The sequence below is a fragment of the Gouania willdenowi genome, chromosome 10 (genome assembly GCF_900634775.1).
Source record: "Gouania willdenowi chromosome 10, fGouWil2.1, whole genome shotgun sequence".
NCBI classification, from domain to species: domain Eukaryota; kingdom Metazoa; phylum Chordata; class Actinopteri; order Blenniiformes; family Gobiesocidae; genus Gouania; species Gouania willdenowi.
This window is the reverse complement of record NC_041053.1, coordinates 20,273,049-20,289,181: the sequence shown is the minus strand read 5'-3', so window position 1 is coordinate 20,289,181 and position 16,133 is coordinate 20,273,049. Positions and strand designations below refer to the sequence as shown.

General features: G+C 40.9%; 1 protein-coding gene across 2 annotated transcripts in view; it reads right to left on the bottom strand.

Annotated features, from left to right (window-relative positions):
- Positions 1–1,038: 1,038 nt before the first annotated feature.
- The window catches only part of nexmifb (neurite extension and migration factor b), a 76,698-nt gene continuing 61,603 nt past the window's right edge, over positions 1,039–16,133 (bottom strand). For both annotated transcript variants that reach the window (XM_028459457.1, XM_028459458.1), the window contains 3 exons: positions 14,504–14,634; positions 4,309–8,497; positions 1,039–3,793 (listed from right to left, as the gene is read on the bottom strand). In XM_028459457.1, coding sequence (XP_028315258.1) covers positions 3,664–3,793; positions 4,309–8,497; positions 14,504–14,634 — 4,450 coding nt within the window. In that variant the 3' untranslated portion in view covers positions 1,039–3,663. The remainder of the gene's footprint in view (positions 3,794–4,308; positions 8,498–14,503; positions 14,635–16,133) is intronic.

Genomic DNA, 16,133 nt, shown 5'->3' with positions numbered 1-16,133 from the left:
GCCATGGACCATTATGAGTTTATATAAACACCAGCGGTTCTTTATATAAAATAGATGTATAAAATTATACTTCCAATGGCCAATTTTCCAAGTTGTCAAAATTAAACAATGCATTTAAAAAAGGCAGTGGCTATCCGTACGGTTGCCATATTAATATACTGACATTCTATCCATACGCAGCGCCCCTCATTGGTCAGTTTAGGTCATGTGACTAAGACTAAACCGTAACCCTAACGCTAAAAATTGTTGCGATATAGGGTCATACCCTAACCCTAAGACGCTACGTATATGTGCTTTGGTAAACGTACCAATAGCACCGGAGATTGTCCGTACGGCAACCGTACAAATAGACACTTTCTTTAAAAAACAGGTAAATTCATCAAAATAACTAAAATTTTCACTTTTTAGGAAATTAACTTTTCCATGTTGAAAAAAGTAGCCCACAATTTTACCAGTTTGTATACTTGGTGACAGTTGAAAGTTTTTCCCTTATCAGATGAATTTAACTTTAGGTAAAAAGTCTATTGTTTGTGTGCTTTGTCCGACTTTATAAAGGACAATGAACACACCACAGTTGGAGCACTGTGCCTACAGAGTGTTAAACATGGCACATTAAATGTGACATGCATAAAAGTCAACCAGACGTTCTCTTTACACTGTGTCCTGATCATCTTCAGCTGTTGGGAACATGGAGACACACCCGTACTTTACCTCCAGCCCACAGCAGCCCCCAAACAGAGACCTGAAAGATGAGGGTGGGTCTTCCAGCTCTGGATTTGGTGGTATTTGCTTTCTCTCATTGTAATTCTGACGAAGCTTCATACATTTGAAAAACCCTTATGTGTTTTGGTCAATATCCAACCCTGTGATGAGAGATTTAGGATCATTATATGGAAAACATGTGTTGTCAAATGTGCATATAGACCACAGCTACCTGGGAAAATAGTCTGAATAATGTAGCTGGAAAAGATTAATAAATATGTGGCTGGATAAATAACTTGATGGCAGGAATAAAAAAAAAAATACAACTTAACTCTCTTCAGAAAGCAGCATTCAAAACCTTATTTTAATTTGTATATTTACTCCATAAACATTATTACAAAAACTCAGCAAGTTACCAATATTACATTATCACCATACAGGCTTGATCACAAATATTTAAAACCATTTGCAACAGTTACAACAAAACAAAAAAAACAAAAGAATACTCAAATAATTTACATGAAAATCTATAAAACAGCAAATTGTTCACAAATTATATTTTTTCCAAGTTTTCTTTTTTCTTTTCTCACTTGTGTTTTGCACAGTAACACAACACTCCAACAACAAGATCATGGTCTTATTACAAAACTTCCAACAAAATGTAAATATTTCTAGTTTTCTGTTTGATTCTTTCAAATTTTGGTTTTTAAAACCAGAGACTTGTCATTGGATATCCTTTCCACTGCCCAGAGAGGCGCATAAAAGGTTACTCACACACACAAATACTTCACAGCACTTTCTAAGAAAAATATACACTTACAAAATATGTTACAAATTGGCACACAAAAAATATACAAGATTTTGTAGTGTCAAGAGTTCATTAAGATTCCTTCTGGTAACAACTCTAGACAGTATATATAAAGCTCGGTAATCTTTTGATGAAAAGAGCAAAAGTAATTCCAATCAGTGTCAAAGAATCATGAAGTAAATACATCAAACATAACATCATAATATACATTCATAAAGAGGGTTGGTACCTAATCTATTTTGCATTTCTTTTTTCCGTTAAATCTGGGGAAACGAATGAAAAAAAAAAAGAAAAGAAAACTGAACAGAAATCAATTGTCGGCTTTCGTAGCACCATTAACATGAGGCAGCTCAACAGTGGCACATTTTAGAAACAAGAAGAACAAATATATGAACAAAGAAGTACATTCAATTTGACAATAGGCAGAAATGAGAGAAGGCAGACTAAACGGGCTCACAGCCCATGTGAAGCTTCCCATCAGCAGCTTGTCTTGGTCCTAACCCTGATACACTGAAGAAAAGAAACAACAGATTATGGCATCCAGGAAAGAACAAAGAGACAGCGATTGATACAAATTCTATCCATAGGCAAGTAATCAATCAGTGTAATCTGTGCGTCAGAATTGCGTCAAGAAATATCCAGGGTGACAAGGCCTGTTCTTGGATCAATTATTCAATGTGTCCACACATCTCTGTGCAGTCTCAAACAATCACCATTGTGCTTAAAAATGAAATTGATAATTTAAAAAAAAAAAGAAAAGTAACCTGATGACTTCTTTGTATATATTTTCATAAAAGTAGTTCTTATAGTCATCTAATTTAACATATAAAAATCCACTGATTTAAAAACACATGGTGAGCACATGATTGCATGGTTCCTTTTTGGTGGACTTGAGATGTTAATTTCAGAGCCATGAGGTAGTGAATGAGCCCAAAGCAATTAATGGCAACGGTCTGGGATTACACTGGATTTGATAGTACAACATAATGCTTCTTTTCAGTCTGTGCCTTTTTTGGCTTTGAATGTCTGGTCACAATATTTTCTGCCAGAATATTGACTCAATAAAACTGAGATGACCATTAAAGACATGTAAAAACAGCAGCAACAACAGAAAAGTCGAGGGGGTAAAAAAAAAAATGAGAATCAAGGGCGCCACTTAACAGTGGTGCAACATACAATGGCAGTGTTAGGAAATAAATTGCATGAGAATGTGAACAAATGTTACATTTGACTTAATATGACCTGATAAAAGAAGACAACGTCCCATGTTGATCCAATGCAAACACATGCTTTCTTTCATTTACAAATATTACTGATTCCACTTGTTCTGAAAACTGCTTTCACATTCACATTAATCGAACTGCAAAAATGTTCATTCACAACTGACGCGTGCATCAGAAATCTCTGTGAGTAATAAATGGCCTTATATTTTCAGTACAAACAATTACTCAGTGAGGCACAGCCTCAAATGACAATTAATTCCCTTTTTACCCCAGACATCTACACTGCACCCCTCTTGATCCAGAAAGAAGTATGTTTGCGCATCTCTCTTCTTTTTTTTTTAATCTCCTTACTCTACTATAGCTGTCAGAGCAGATCTTCCCTTTGCTTCTCTTCTAATGCTGCCAGGGGATGTTGAGGTAAATTGAATTTGGCAAACAAAGTGGGGAAAATGAGGAGAATTCAGAGTCTTTCTGATTTGGTTTAGTGAGTGGTGGTGTACCACTGCCAGCTGTTGGTGCCGTTCGTCAGACAAGAGGGAAAAGTCTGAAATAAAGAATTCCTGTAGTTGCAAGTAAGGAGTCTCCTACACAAGCAGCCAATATTCCAATGAATAGAAAAGTGGAACAGCCAATATTCACACATAAGAGGTCATTTACACAGCATTGTTACTTTTGGCACATTGATTTTAAGATCATAATTATCTTCTTTTTTTTTCTTTTCTTTTTTTTTTTTTTGCAAATATTGCATGTCCCTGTACAACAACATTGACAAAAATACTCTGAGTGTGGTGCTTTATGAATTTGCAAGGTGTAAAAATGTAAATTTAGTTAACCAGTTCCTTTAAAGTCCAGAAGGAAATGAAACGCTGGATAAAAGGAAATGAGGCATCATTCCAACATTGAGAAAAATTAAACATGTCTGATATGTCATCAATACAAAATGGTCCCATCTTGTGTTTTAAGATGTCTCAGGTTTAAATGTGGCTCATTAATTGTCGGATTCCCTCTTAGCATGAGCCGGGCAGTGTATGAGGGACAGCAACAACTGGACATCCATGTTCTGCATACAAAAACAGATGAGGAGGGGGCGCAGATGTCACTCAATGCATTTGTTTATATAGCTACATCTTTAGGAAAAAAGGGGAAATAAATATATAATTTAGGGAAGCTGGTTTTGCTAAGAAAATACAAAAACAAAGTTCCTTAAAAAGGAGACAGAACTGTTTTCAAGGCTTAATCTTTTTTTCAGACAAAAAATAAATACAAAAACAACTATAAGAAGAACAAACAAGGCCGGAACAACAAAAGCCAGAAAAATGCAGCCATGTTGGTTTCAAATCTCAATCAAGCTTGACACAATCACTCAATAGGTAGTTTGCAAAGTACGAGAAGTTTTTCATGCAGATATTAATTCCTCTTCTGGGGGTTAAAAGGAAGTGGGAGTAGGCATGGGAAACAAAGTACTCATGCAGCTCTGGCATAGCGTCAGTGTAGGTATGTTTGGGAGGGAGGGCTGAGCAGGTGGTGAGAGGAAAGTGCGAGGGGTGGCAACAGCGGCTCATAACAAAATATTACCTCAGTTTCTCAAAAGAGGTCATCAGTGCTATGTCCTTATTTGGGTCTCTCTCAGCTCGCTTCCCCTTCAGTGTCTCAATTCGAGGGAACTTTGCACTGGTCTTGTGGCGGTATAGCTTCTTGTGCACAGGCCCAGGGTTGATGAAGTTGGGTTTATCAAACATGTTGCAGCCCAGAGCTAGTTGAGGGAATAAAGGATGAGAGGGGTTAAATTTGGCCTGGTTCTTTCCTCCCTTGCCCCCCGCCTTTCTGCCTCTCCCTGTCCCACTAAGAGCAGCTCCTTTTTTCTTGAGATCAGCCTCTGTTCCTGCCAATATTTTGAGGGTCTTCAGGTTGAGACTGTTGGCCTCTGATGGCATGCAGGCTTCAGACATGGGGTTCCACAGCGGTTCAATGGATGCCATCATGAACCTTTGGACCTCAGCCATACCAGAGACAATGTTAGAAAGAATATTTGAGGGCTCCTCAAATTCTCTCTGGTCATCTCCCACCAGGCTGTGGCCTGGCTCGGACCAGCCCGAGCCCGGCCACTCCCCGGTGCTGCTACCATCTATCAGGCCTGCTCCACACCCTCCTGCCTGATTCTTTGCTGCCTTGCCCTCTAACATGGCCTTTATCTTTTTGGTGGAGCGTGAGTTCTGTTTAGGGGTCTTCACCTTTTCTGATTTTGGAGCTCTGGGTGTAGAAACTTTCTTTGGGTTCTGTCCTGCAGCAGCCTGCTTGCAATTACCTTTCCTCTTTGACTTTATGCTCTTAGCACCAGCCAACATCTCAACAGTCTGTTCATCAAAATCTGCTCCTGCCTGCTCCTTTTTATCTGATCCTAAGACGTCCTGACTGTTGAAGTTGTGAAGTGGAAACTGGCTTTCCTCCACAGTGTACACACCGGTGGTATGCTCCTGTTGCTGTGTAACATCACAGTTCCACTTTACCTCCCTGTTGCAGTCGATGCTCATTTCATTTACATCCTGATATTCCCCAACACTTCCTGCTATCTTCATTTCTCGCCCCATCACCTGGGGGGACAGGTTTGGTGTCTCGGGAGGGGAAAGCTCTGATAGTGATGAGTGTCTAAACTTGTCAGGGGTGAAGTTTGAAATATCTAGGAGGTCTGAAGACTCCCTAAGAGGGGTTAGGGCATCCACACTTTGCTGAATCACCACTTTAGGGCTGCAATGAGCTAAGAAGCTATCTCTGCCCTCCTCCTCACCCTCTCGCTCACAAGACTTGAGGCTCAGGGAGCTGTAATTGCTGGAGGCTGATAAAGACCCAACCGAGTCATAGCTGATGAGTCTGCCATTGTCTGTACTAAGGGACCCTCTCTGGTATTGCACCTGACCCTCAATGCAAGCAGACTGACACACTTGCAGTTCTGCCTCAGGCTGCAGCCCAGCCTCAGCCAGGTAGCTTTTCTCATATAGCAGGCTGTCAGCCTCTGGGCTCAACTGGCTGTAGTTAGACACTGGTAGGTTGTCATTCAAGGGTACTGCATTTGGGAAATTGTTTGGTAAGATGGGAGTCTCAGGGGTGTCAGGGCCAAAACTCTGGTTGTGGCCTGCACAGAGCTGTGGGTGCCACATCTGAGGGAAGCTGGGGCAGTTCTGGGGAGATTGCTGAAGCTCTGACTCAGAGGGGGGAGATAGCACACAGCTCTGTGCGAGTTGCAGTGACGAAAACTGTTTCTCCTCCAGGGACAACCCGAGAGAATACTGCTGCCGAGAAGATTGCTGGGAAAAATAAGAGATAGCTGCTCCACCAGAGGAGTCTGTAGCATCTAAAAGGGTCTGCAGATAGCCCCCAGGGATAACAGGGACCCCCGTCTCGACCTCTTCGGAGGAGGGAACTTTGTCAGCAGAGCAAGTAGATGAAACAAAAGGGAATTTTTCCTCGGATGCATGAGCATTGGTGGTACCTTCAGAGAAATGGGGTTTGACTGCAGTTGAGCTAACCTGTTCTAACCCAGCAGTTGCGTTCTCAATCTGTGTCGCAGTGACATGGGCATGCGTTTCATTTGTTATGCTCCTCCCTTCCTCTCCCTCTGCCTCTTTCATTTTCTTGCTCCTCAGCCTGGCTTCGCTTTTGAATTTCCTTATCCTGACTGTTTTATTTCCTCCCAGTCTTCTCCCTTCTCTCTCCTCCCTCTCCTGAGATCGGCTCTTGGCTGTGACTGTGTGTGTGATGAAATTTGTGTCAAATGTGACTGGTAGGCCTGGGGCTGCTATTATTCCTCCTACCGTGGGGGTGGACTCCTCTTTAGTGACACCTCCTTGGCCCTGATCATAGAGAGGTGAGCCCTGTGCTTTGGGAGATTGTTCCACAGTGTGAATTCTCTGAACCTTAAGCCTGTTTGCAAACTTGTATTTCCTTTTGGGATGATTGGAATTGAAAGGACGATGATGGCGCCCGTTTAAATGAAAACTGCGTTGTTTATCTTTACCAGCCAGTTTAAGCTGTTCCTGTCTCTGTCTTAGCTTCTCCTGCCAGAAATCCTTCAGAGGAGCCAGTGTTTTATATTTGCTAACTGTGTCAGCATTTAGGCTCACAGTATCATCCACAGGGTCCAGCTTTCCCAGTTTCACTGACATGAGCCTCTCTCCTTTAAACCTGTTGATGATGATGTACTTGATGACCACGGGTGGTTCTTTTCGGCAAGATTTTCGACGTTTTTTAGGACACCAGTCCACATCCTCCTCTTCTTTCTGACCAGAGGGAGCTTTATCTTTTTTCTCAGCATTCTTCTCATTTTCAATCGAGTCAACGTCATACAAGTAATCATCACTGTATCGAACCTTTCTTTTAGAGCGCAAACCATAATTCAGAGGGTTGAAGGGGCTGAGAATTCTTTTTGAGTGTCCTTTTTTCGACTTGGATTCCTGAAGCGTGTCAGAGGAGGATCCAGTGCAGGAACTGTCATCGCTGTATTCTCCTGACTCCTCTGTTGAATTGAAGTCAATTAGGTAGTTGACTTTGGGAGTAGACATGGGTGAGCCTTGGGAGCCATCAAGTGGGCTCCTATCACTGCAGTCTATGGTCTTTCCTTCTTGTGCTGCCTCCAGGATGAGCTCCTCAGCTTTGGGCTGGAGCTGCTCAGTGCGACTTTTCAAAATGCCTGCTCCTTCCTCTTTCTTGGCACAGTTTGCCAGGACACTAGGAAAGAAATTTAACTGTGTCTCTTCCTGTAGCACATTTGTCTTTTCCCTCATGTTGTCCTGGAAAGATTCATACCGAATCTTCAACGAACAGACATCGCTACTTAGTGCTGAATCATCATCCTCATCATCAAAGAGTTTGTCAACATCTTCTTCAGAGAAAAGGTTGACCGACAGTTCATTTTTAGAACAAAGGTCCAGCAGCTCCATTTTACTCTCACTAATAAAAGATTCAAAGTAACCCCAATCCTGCCCAGCATTGGCCAGCAGAACCTCTTCCCCACTAACCTTGTCCAATAATAAACCCTCATACAGGTTCTTAGCTGTTGGATCTTCCTCTGGGTCCACACAGACTTCTGTTGCTTTGTTTTCATCCACTCTCTTACTCTCACCAGGGGCTTTTGGCAAAGTGAAATTAAGCAGCTGGTCAGGGAGGAGCTGCTCTCCGAAGTGACTCACTGTCTCTCCGGCATGGCTCAGGCACTGGATGCTGATGTTGTTGATGTCAGAGAAGTCCTCACGCCCTATGTCACCTATTCTTACACTTAACCCAGTATCAGGGTTGGTGTTGGCAACATGAGGAGTGTTCTGGATGGAGCTAGGGTCAGCTGCATCTCGGGTTTCAATGAAGCAGCCGAGGCAGGTGCGGGTAGGCTGAAGAAGACACTCCTCTGTCAGTGCAGAGACGGGCTCCATCATTGTAGTAGATAGAGGCGCTAGCAGAGGGGTTTTGGGGGGGATTTCTGTTGGACTCCAGGAGTTTACAGCATGAGCTGGAAGTGATGTGGGAGTGGCAGTGGTGTGGTGAACAAGGGGAACTACAGATGAAGTTTTGTCGGATGTGAGGCAGGGGGCCACGGTGATCCCCAAGGTGGGGTCAGTGCCAAGGGGTGGGGATAGGGATGGTGCTGTGCTAGCTGTCCTCTGGTGGGCTGTCCAGGTTCTCTGTGAAGTCTCTGCGACTGGACGCGGTGAAGAGGGAGGGAGGGCACCATCGACGAGCCGGTGCAGACTCAGATCACCAATCGGCTCACATATCTCTGCAGAGAAATATGACAAGCTCTCATTAGGATTAATCGTAAATTTACCTTTGCATTGGCTGCTTGATCATAATTAGCATCATTTAGGCAACAGAAGCTTTAAATGTCATTGTATGATACCAGCCGTAAACAATAATCAGAGGTTGCAGTATTTTCAACCTGGAGAATATCTAAACTTACTTCATGTATAGCATTAACACTGCAGTTTAGAATAACATTTTAAAATAGTTCAGCTAGGTACTGAGTCACCTGTTAAAGGTCAGCACAATGGCATAAAATATATGATGTTGAAAGCTGCTTAAAACTACAATGGATTTATCGCTAAAAAAATTAAAGCCCTGAAGTGGAAATTTGGGTCCTTTCTGTGTGGAGTTTGCATGTTTTCTCTGTGCTTGCGTGGGTTTTCTCCAGGTAATCCCGCTTCCTCTCATAATCAAAAACAATTGACAGTGAGGCTTGTTGGAGGCTCTGAATTGTCCAAAGGAGTTAACGGGAGTGTGAGTGGTTGTTTGTCTGTGTGTTTTGCCCTGCGATGGACTGGTGCCCTGTACAGTTTGTACTCCTGCCTAGCGCTCAATGACAGCTGGAGATAAGCACCAGCAGAACCCCTGCGTCCCTTAAAAGCAGCAAATGAGTCAGAAAATAGATGGATGGATCAGATATGTAGATGTTAAACTGTTGATACAGAAAGTTATTATCTGCTAAACCCCAAGTTTTATTTTTTTAATAAATCACGCACTTTCATAAACGAGTAAGAGCACAGTGTTATTTCATGTTTTTACTACCTAAAATATCAGATCACAGTAAAGAATGAGTAGAATTTTTTTTTTTTTTTTCATTTCACCCAAGTCATTAATCAGTCAAGAACATCTATGCGATGAAATAACCAAAACTCATAGAAGTTGGTGTGGAGCAGCAGGCAGATAGATTTGTTTGCTCTGCATAATTAGATGACAACAGTGGAGGCAGGTACGTCCACATGGGACACGAGTGGCCCATATGTTGGTGACTGTATAACCAATATCATCTACACCTGCTTCTTTATACAATCTCAACCTGCTTGAATGAATGTTTTCCCTAAGATGAAAAAATGAAGTGGTTAATGTGTTTACTGAGGTTAACCAGTAACATTTCCAGTTTTACAATGTATGCACCGATCAACACTGAGCTAATGTGACAATTACTCAAGTGCAAAACTGCTTGGCAAAAAAAAAAAGCTGTGTTGCTAGTGAGTAAATTTTTGATTCAAAAGTGATTAAATTAGGTAGTGTATGATCTGAGATCTGGTCTTTTTATGTCTGTAGCCAAACTGGAGCAACCACAGAGTCAAAAAGAAAACAACAGCAATACTGTCATGTCTAATGAGGAAAACCTCTGGAGAAATATGCATCTTTTCCTTTTTCACACAAATCTGTTTTAGCAGCAACTTGTCAAAAGGCTGCAGAAACATTATAGTGAGGCGTCTGCCATCCCTTCCTTTCAATCTGTGAGCTGAAGTGACCTCACAGCAGAGGCATGTGACAAACACGTTCTCTGAGGCGAGTCAGGACAGATGTCCTTTTTTACATTTAGTGTTTTGGTCACAACGTGCCAATGATACTTTGTTTGGATCTACTGGAATCAGTCCAGTTTTAGATTGCTTTAGCAATAATAGATTTGTAGTAGGAATTTGACATATTTTATAGTTGATACTTTTAAAGAATCAAAAATAATAAAAGTGGAAAAATCTTAAAAAAAAAAAAGGAAGAATTAGTTGTTTTTTTTTCAACCTTGTCGCCCACAGGAAACCTAAGCTGCCAAACATAACACTGCCAGAATATTGTTCAAAATTGTTGTGAAACATTAAACTCATATTGAGAAATGTGTTCCCTCAGGGTTTATAATGGATTAACAATCTACTCCATCCTCTGTGTTTCTGTGTGCATTGTGTTTTTGATGTGTGTGCGTGTGTGTGTGTGTGTGTGCTTGTATGTGCATGAGGGAGAGTCACAGAGTGTGAGTATTGGCTGGGGGGTATAGAGTTATCGAGAGGCCATCTGTCTCCAGCTGGACCATTAGGTCTTCAGCTGTTCAGAATGTGCCACAGATCAGTCAGTCAGACAGGTACACACACACACACACACACACAACACATTCACAAACACTGTTATGACAAATCGAGTTTGACTTTAGAGGTCAAAGAAGGATCAGCGGCTTCATATTCAGTGATATGTCACAGAATAGTAGTACCGCCACATCTGAGCTGGCAAACGTAATCTTCATAAACATTCAAAATGGCCAGTATTAAAATAAAAACATGACTTAAAAGGAAGAATAACTAACATACAAACAAACACCAGCTTTCCACATGTGAATATATCATCTTCACACTATTATAGTTTTGTTGTGGTCTTATCTATTCTGGAGAGAAGCTTCGTAAAAAGAAAATCGAGGCTGAATGTGACACAAGTTCGTGCAATCTGTCATGGACCTTCACCGCTGAACATATGGATGGACCCCGGTGTTGGCAGGTGGTGGCGATCTCTTGAACCACAGCTTTGCCAAGTCCAGCCAAGCTAGACAGCAACTACTGCGAAACTGCACAACCATGCCAAACTAGAGCAGACTGGCCCAGAGCAGTTAGCACTCTGAGGTCTTAAACTCTCATTTCCAGGTCCAGTGATAACACAGGGATTTGTCTACCTTAGCTAAGCCTGACCATTCTTTAGGCTGTAGCTCTGTAAGGACACGGAGCGTATCGAGGGACAATGTCAAAGGATAGAGAAGGGGTGGGAACTCACGTCCTAAATCCTTTAACAACACACCATTTATAAATACATACCAATATTTACTCTACTACATAATTATATTTTCTTAGTTACTTTTTCAATCATTGTGCATTTGTCATGGTCTACACATGGGGTAAAAAAAAAGATTCAGTATATACAGGAGTGATATATTCCTTAATAATTATCATGTGTCCCTGGTTTTAGCCTGAGTTAAGCTAATATGTCCATGTCCTGTGACCGGGGTTATTCCAGGTAGGAGGTTCAACAAATTCTGAATCCATCCCTAAACTCTGAGTTGACTTACTCTGAGATTCCTGAGCAGCTGATCTGTAATAGTTCGGTCAACTCTGAGTATGTTTACCTTGAGTTGCGCGTGTGCACAAGCACTATACAGAGCCATCATCAATGGAGCCCAGATAGCATGAGTCACCACGACGACAGAAAACCACGATTCAGTTATTTTACCCTGATGGAGTTGGAGATCCTATTGCGTGCCGATGGAGAGTATAAGCACATATTTCTGTGTAAATGTAACACTGCTGCAACCGCAAATGAGAGAGAAATGAAGGCCATGGGAGAAAATTGCCACCCGAGTCAACGCGCAACTTTGCAGGTACTATTCCCTTGACTTAACATTTAACCGTATTTAAGATCGTAGCATACAGTTAGGAATATTTAGGTTCTGCTCAGCTTAAAAAATGGGTGGAGGGCAACCTCCCACACCTCTGACCGAGATCGAGAAGCCCTTAGCCAACACCGTGACCGATCGGTGTCTGAAGCTCATCTGAGCCTGTCAACCCCCAGGACACAATTGCCTACATCCCATGCAAGCATAGACTTTCATTGTTTAAAAAAATAAAACATATATATAAAACTATACAAAGTTTCAATGTGGATGGTGTGATCTGTCTCGTTCAGCCACCGACTAATGAAACAATTGAACACCCCGCAGCTATAAGTATTCTATACTCAGATCTTGCCTTAGATGATAGTTCAAAGTATTCTGAAACAGTATCTTTTCCTGCATCACAGAAGGAGGAGGAGGAAGAGGATGATGAAATGCAAAATGACAGCTAATGAAGCTACTGAACCCACTCTGAGGTCATAGCAGAATCTATATCATAATTTAAAATAATGGAATAAATGAAATCCAAATCAGTCGCCTGCAATCCTACAGAATTCCTCATTGATTTCTGGGTTTTGATATTAATCGGATTGGGAAGGAATGGGCAGGAGACAGGTAGAAACTCAGGGTTTTTATAGTAAACCTGCCAGAAAGCAGGTTATTTTCACAGAGTCTGTTACCATAGTGACGAACCAGCGTTAATTTTGTTGACTAACAATTTTCGTCATAGTTTTTAGGGACTAGATTTTTTTAAGGGACAATCCTAGACAATGACTAATTACAAAAAAAAAAATCTTGATAAGACAAACTATATCAAACTATATTTATGTTTTCATCAACTAATTAAAATTAAACTATAATTTTGCCACAAATTTTGTCACGATCAGAACCTATGTGATCATGTGGTCTTACGCATTGATCCCATCAAATATGTATGTATTTACAAATCAGGTTGATGAATGGTAATTAATTCTTTGAAAACATGTATAAAATCCTATGCTGTATTTTTAGTCTAAGAGTTTAAGAGAAATAGTCAACTAAAATACACAGCATAAGATTATATCTGATTATATCTGTAACACATATAGTCCATGAAAATCTTAATGTCATTTAGTTGACTAAAACTAGACTAAATATGAAATAATTCTGATGATTAAATATTGACAAAAACTACATTGTATTTTAGTGAAAAGACTATGACTAAAACAAAACAAAAATTAGCAGTGAAAATGAACACTGTGACTAACTCAGAGTTTCAGTTGCCTCTCTTAATAAAATGATATCTCAGTTTCCCTCATCCCAGGGTTAACTTTCACATAATCTGCTTTCTGGAATACCCCCCAGGAGAATGAAATAGTTTAAATATCACATTATGAAGTCAAGATGCAAATGAAAACAGCTGAGAAAGCCCTTTCCCCCTAATGGCTTTTGGAAATCATTTCTCATTCCCATCCCCCTTCTTCATCATTTTTCTTCGCCCCATCCCGCTCACTATCGTTTTCTCTTTTAAACTTCCTGCTCCTCATCCTTTAATATGGAGTGGTTTGCACTTGTAAAATGCAGAGCTGGCCGTTCTGCAGCTCAGCCACCCGGGGCGTTCACTCAACCAGCTGCTACTCTAGCCGAGGAAGCCGTTTGCTCCACTCTTTCTATGTGGCATTTAGTGAATGGTGGTGGGGAGGATCAATCTAGCCCGTACAGGATGTTCATAATAAGTGGTGAGTAACTCCAGTGTGATTCATGGACATGCTTCTCAAAGAGACGCCCTACTCCTGCTCAATGGAGCTGTTCTCACCCTCCTCTTGACTTTTTCTTGCTCTAATTCTCTCTCTCTCACCCCCCCCACACACCACCACCTCCTATTTCTCCTCCTAGCTGTGCTTCTTAAGGAACAAGCGAGCACTGAGGATAATCTGTGTGATTCTCACAGTTGGGACTTGGTCAGTCCCAACTGAGCCTGACCAAAGCTGAAACACTGAGATAAAGCTCATCTGAAGATCAGCAGTAGTTGGTGAAGGTAAGCCATGAAGGCAGAACATAGTGGATGATTGAAGCCTAAAAAATACACAACATTTGTCAAGCCAATAGTCCAGTACAAGGAGTGGATGCTTAGACTTATTTTATCTACTTTAGAAATGAAAAGCTCACGCTTCATAATAGAGATTACAATGAATTCCTAATGGTATTCAGGCTTTGCAGATGTTCAAGGTACAAGTTAATGAAACCTATTATATGTATATGAAATCTATTATGAGGTTTAAGCTAATGAATGTCAATAAGCACAAAGGAATATTGGTATTGATATTTCTCCAACATTTGCAATTCTTAGATTAGAAATTAGAAAAACATTTGTTTATAAGTGGATAAGCAATAGACTTGAAAAGCTTAATTCAATGTTTATTTTCACATTCTTCTCAAAACAAGGTACAAGCTAATTCAAGATTTGCCTTCACATTGTTCCGGACGGCAACTGCCTATTCAAAGTTTGTTTTTTTATTTGCAAATATGCTTGGATATTTCCATAAAAGACGATGGATTTGCTTCCTAAATTCCCAATTAAAAAAGCCTTTTTCTATTATTCATTGAATTTAACCAGTTCCTTCATTGTCTTACCTGTAGTCTCCAACACATTAGCGTTCTCTGGTTTTGAAGTCTTCACAATTACTGTGAGACTGCTGTCTGTCAACAGATCCATCAGTAGGGCTCCACGGTGCACCACCAATGCCTCATTTTGACCTTCCCACCTGTTGAGCCACAAACAGAAACAAAGGTAACATGAGTACAAAGGGAGTCGTTTTCATGTTTCAGATGCAAAATGACATGGATGGCACAGCTTTAGTTTTCATTATTAACAGAGACTGACATAAAAGAAGAGCAAACACAAACTTTAAATAACTGAAGGAAAGCCACCCAAACTAGAAGAGATATTAAAGAGACCTCCATGGTGCTGAACAATCACTCATTTCTCGTGTCGTGTCTAAAATTAATTTAAACTTTGCTAACCAAGTAACTACACAATGAATCTTACTGAGATCACTATGGCAACTGTAGGCAATAACATCCTATTTTGGGCTTCATTTAACATTTATAGAAGAGTTGTTAACCTATGCCAACCGTACATATGCGACTCTGAGTATATTTGTTTATTGTAATGAGCTGATTGTCTATCTCCCGTGTGCTTGAGTCAGATAACCCAGTCTGCTCAAAAAAAGAGAAACAAGAGCTTTGACAAAGATGAGGTTTTCTTTAATCCAAGTGACGGTGAAGAGGCGGGGGGGGGGGGGGGGGTGATGTAGAGCAGAAGTGGGCTACTGTTATGATAGTGGGGGGATAGTTGTGATTGTCTTTTCCGTGGGCCACATTTTGGGGCCATTTGGTTGTTGTTTGTTGATTTGTATGCTTTTCATTCTGAGGTTGTTTTGTGTATTTAAGTCATTTCTATTAGTTTTATCCTGTTGCTTTTTTGTGTGTGTTTTTGGAGTAATTTTTGTGTAATTTGTGTATTTTTGTCACTGTTTTGTTAATTCTCTGTGTTAATTCTTATGTGTTTTCTCATATTTTGTTTTTTGTTGTTGTCTTTTTCTATGTTTTTGGAGTAATTTTGTTCATTTTTGTTGTAGAGTGAATTTTTCTCTAATTGTGTTTACTTTTTGGAGTCATTTTGTATGTCTACTTTAGGGGCCGCACTAAGGTAAAGCCAGGGCTGCATGTGGCCCTCGGGCAGCCAGTTGCAGAGTCTGTGTGTTTGTACATTGAGTGAGATATAGAACAAAACAATATAATAAAGGTAAAGAATGAGGTATAAGTTTGGTCGCACCTTGTAAGTGCTGGCAGTTAGCACCGAAAAGCACAGGCTTATTATCTATATGTGACGTAGACCGTGGGTCAGTAAATGATAAACATTTGATGCTGTGGTCTCCTGCGTCTACATAATGTTTCCTTTTTCTTCTCCTGCACTCTTCTTCTCCTGAGGAGAGCTGCAGGATGACAAATGAGCTGAGGGAGGGGATCTAATAACATGATCTCCTTGTGGTGTGAAAAGGTTGACTGGGAGATTAAGACAGACGGCAGACAATAAGACAAAGGTGGTGTGCCACTGACTGCAACAAAGTGCCATCTCTTTCATCCTGTTCCCTCTAAATGTCATTAGCTGCTCACTGACCTGAGTGGGAGAGCTACCTGACGGGGACCCCTGCTTAAGCTTACAGTTGCATACACACCAGCTCAGTGGTAATTACCTCAT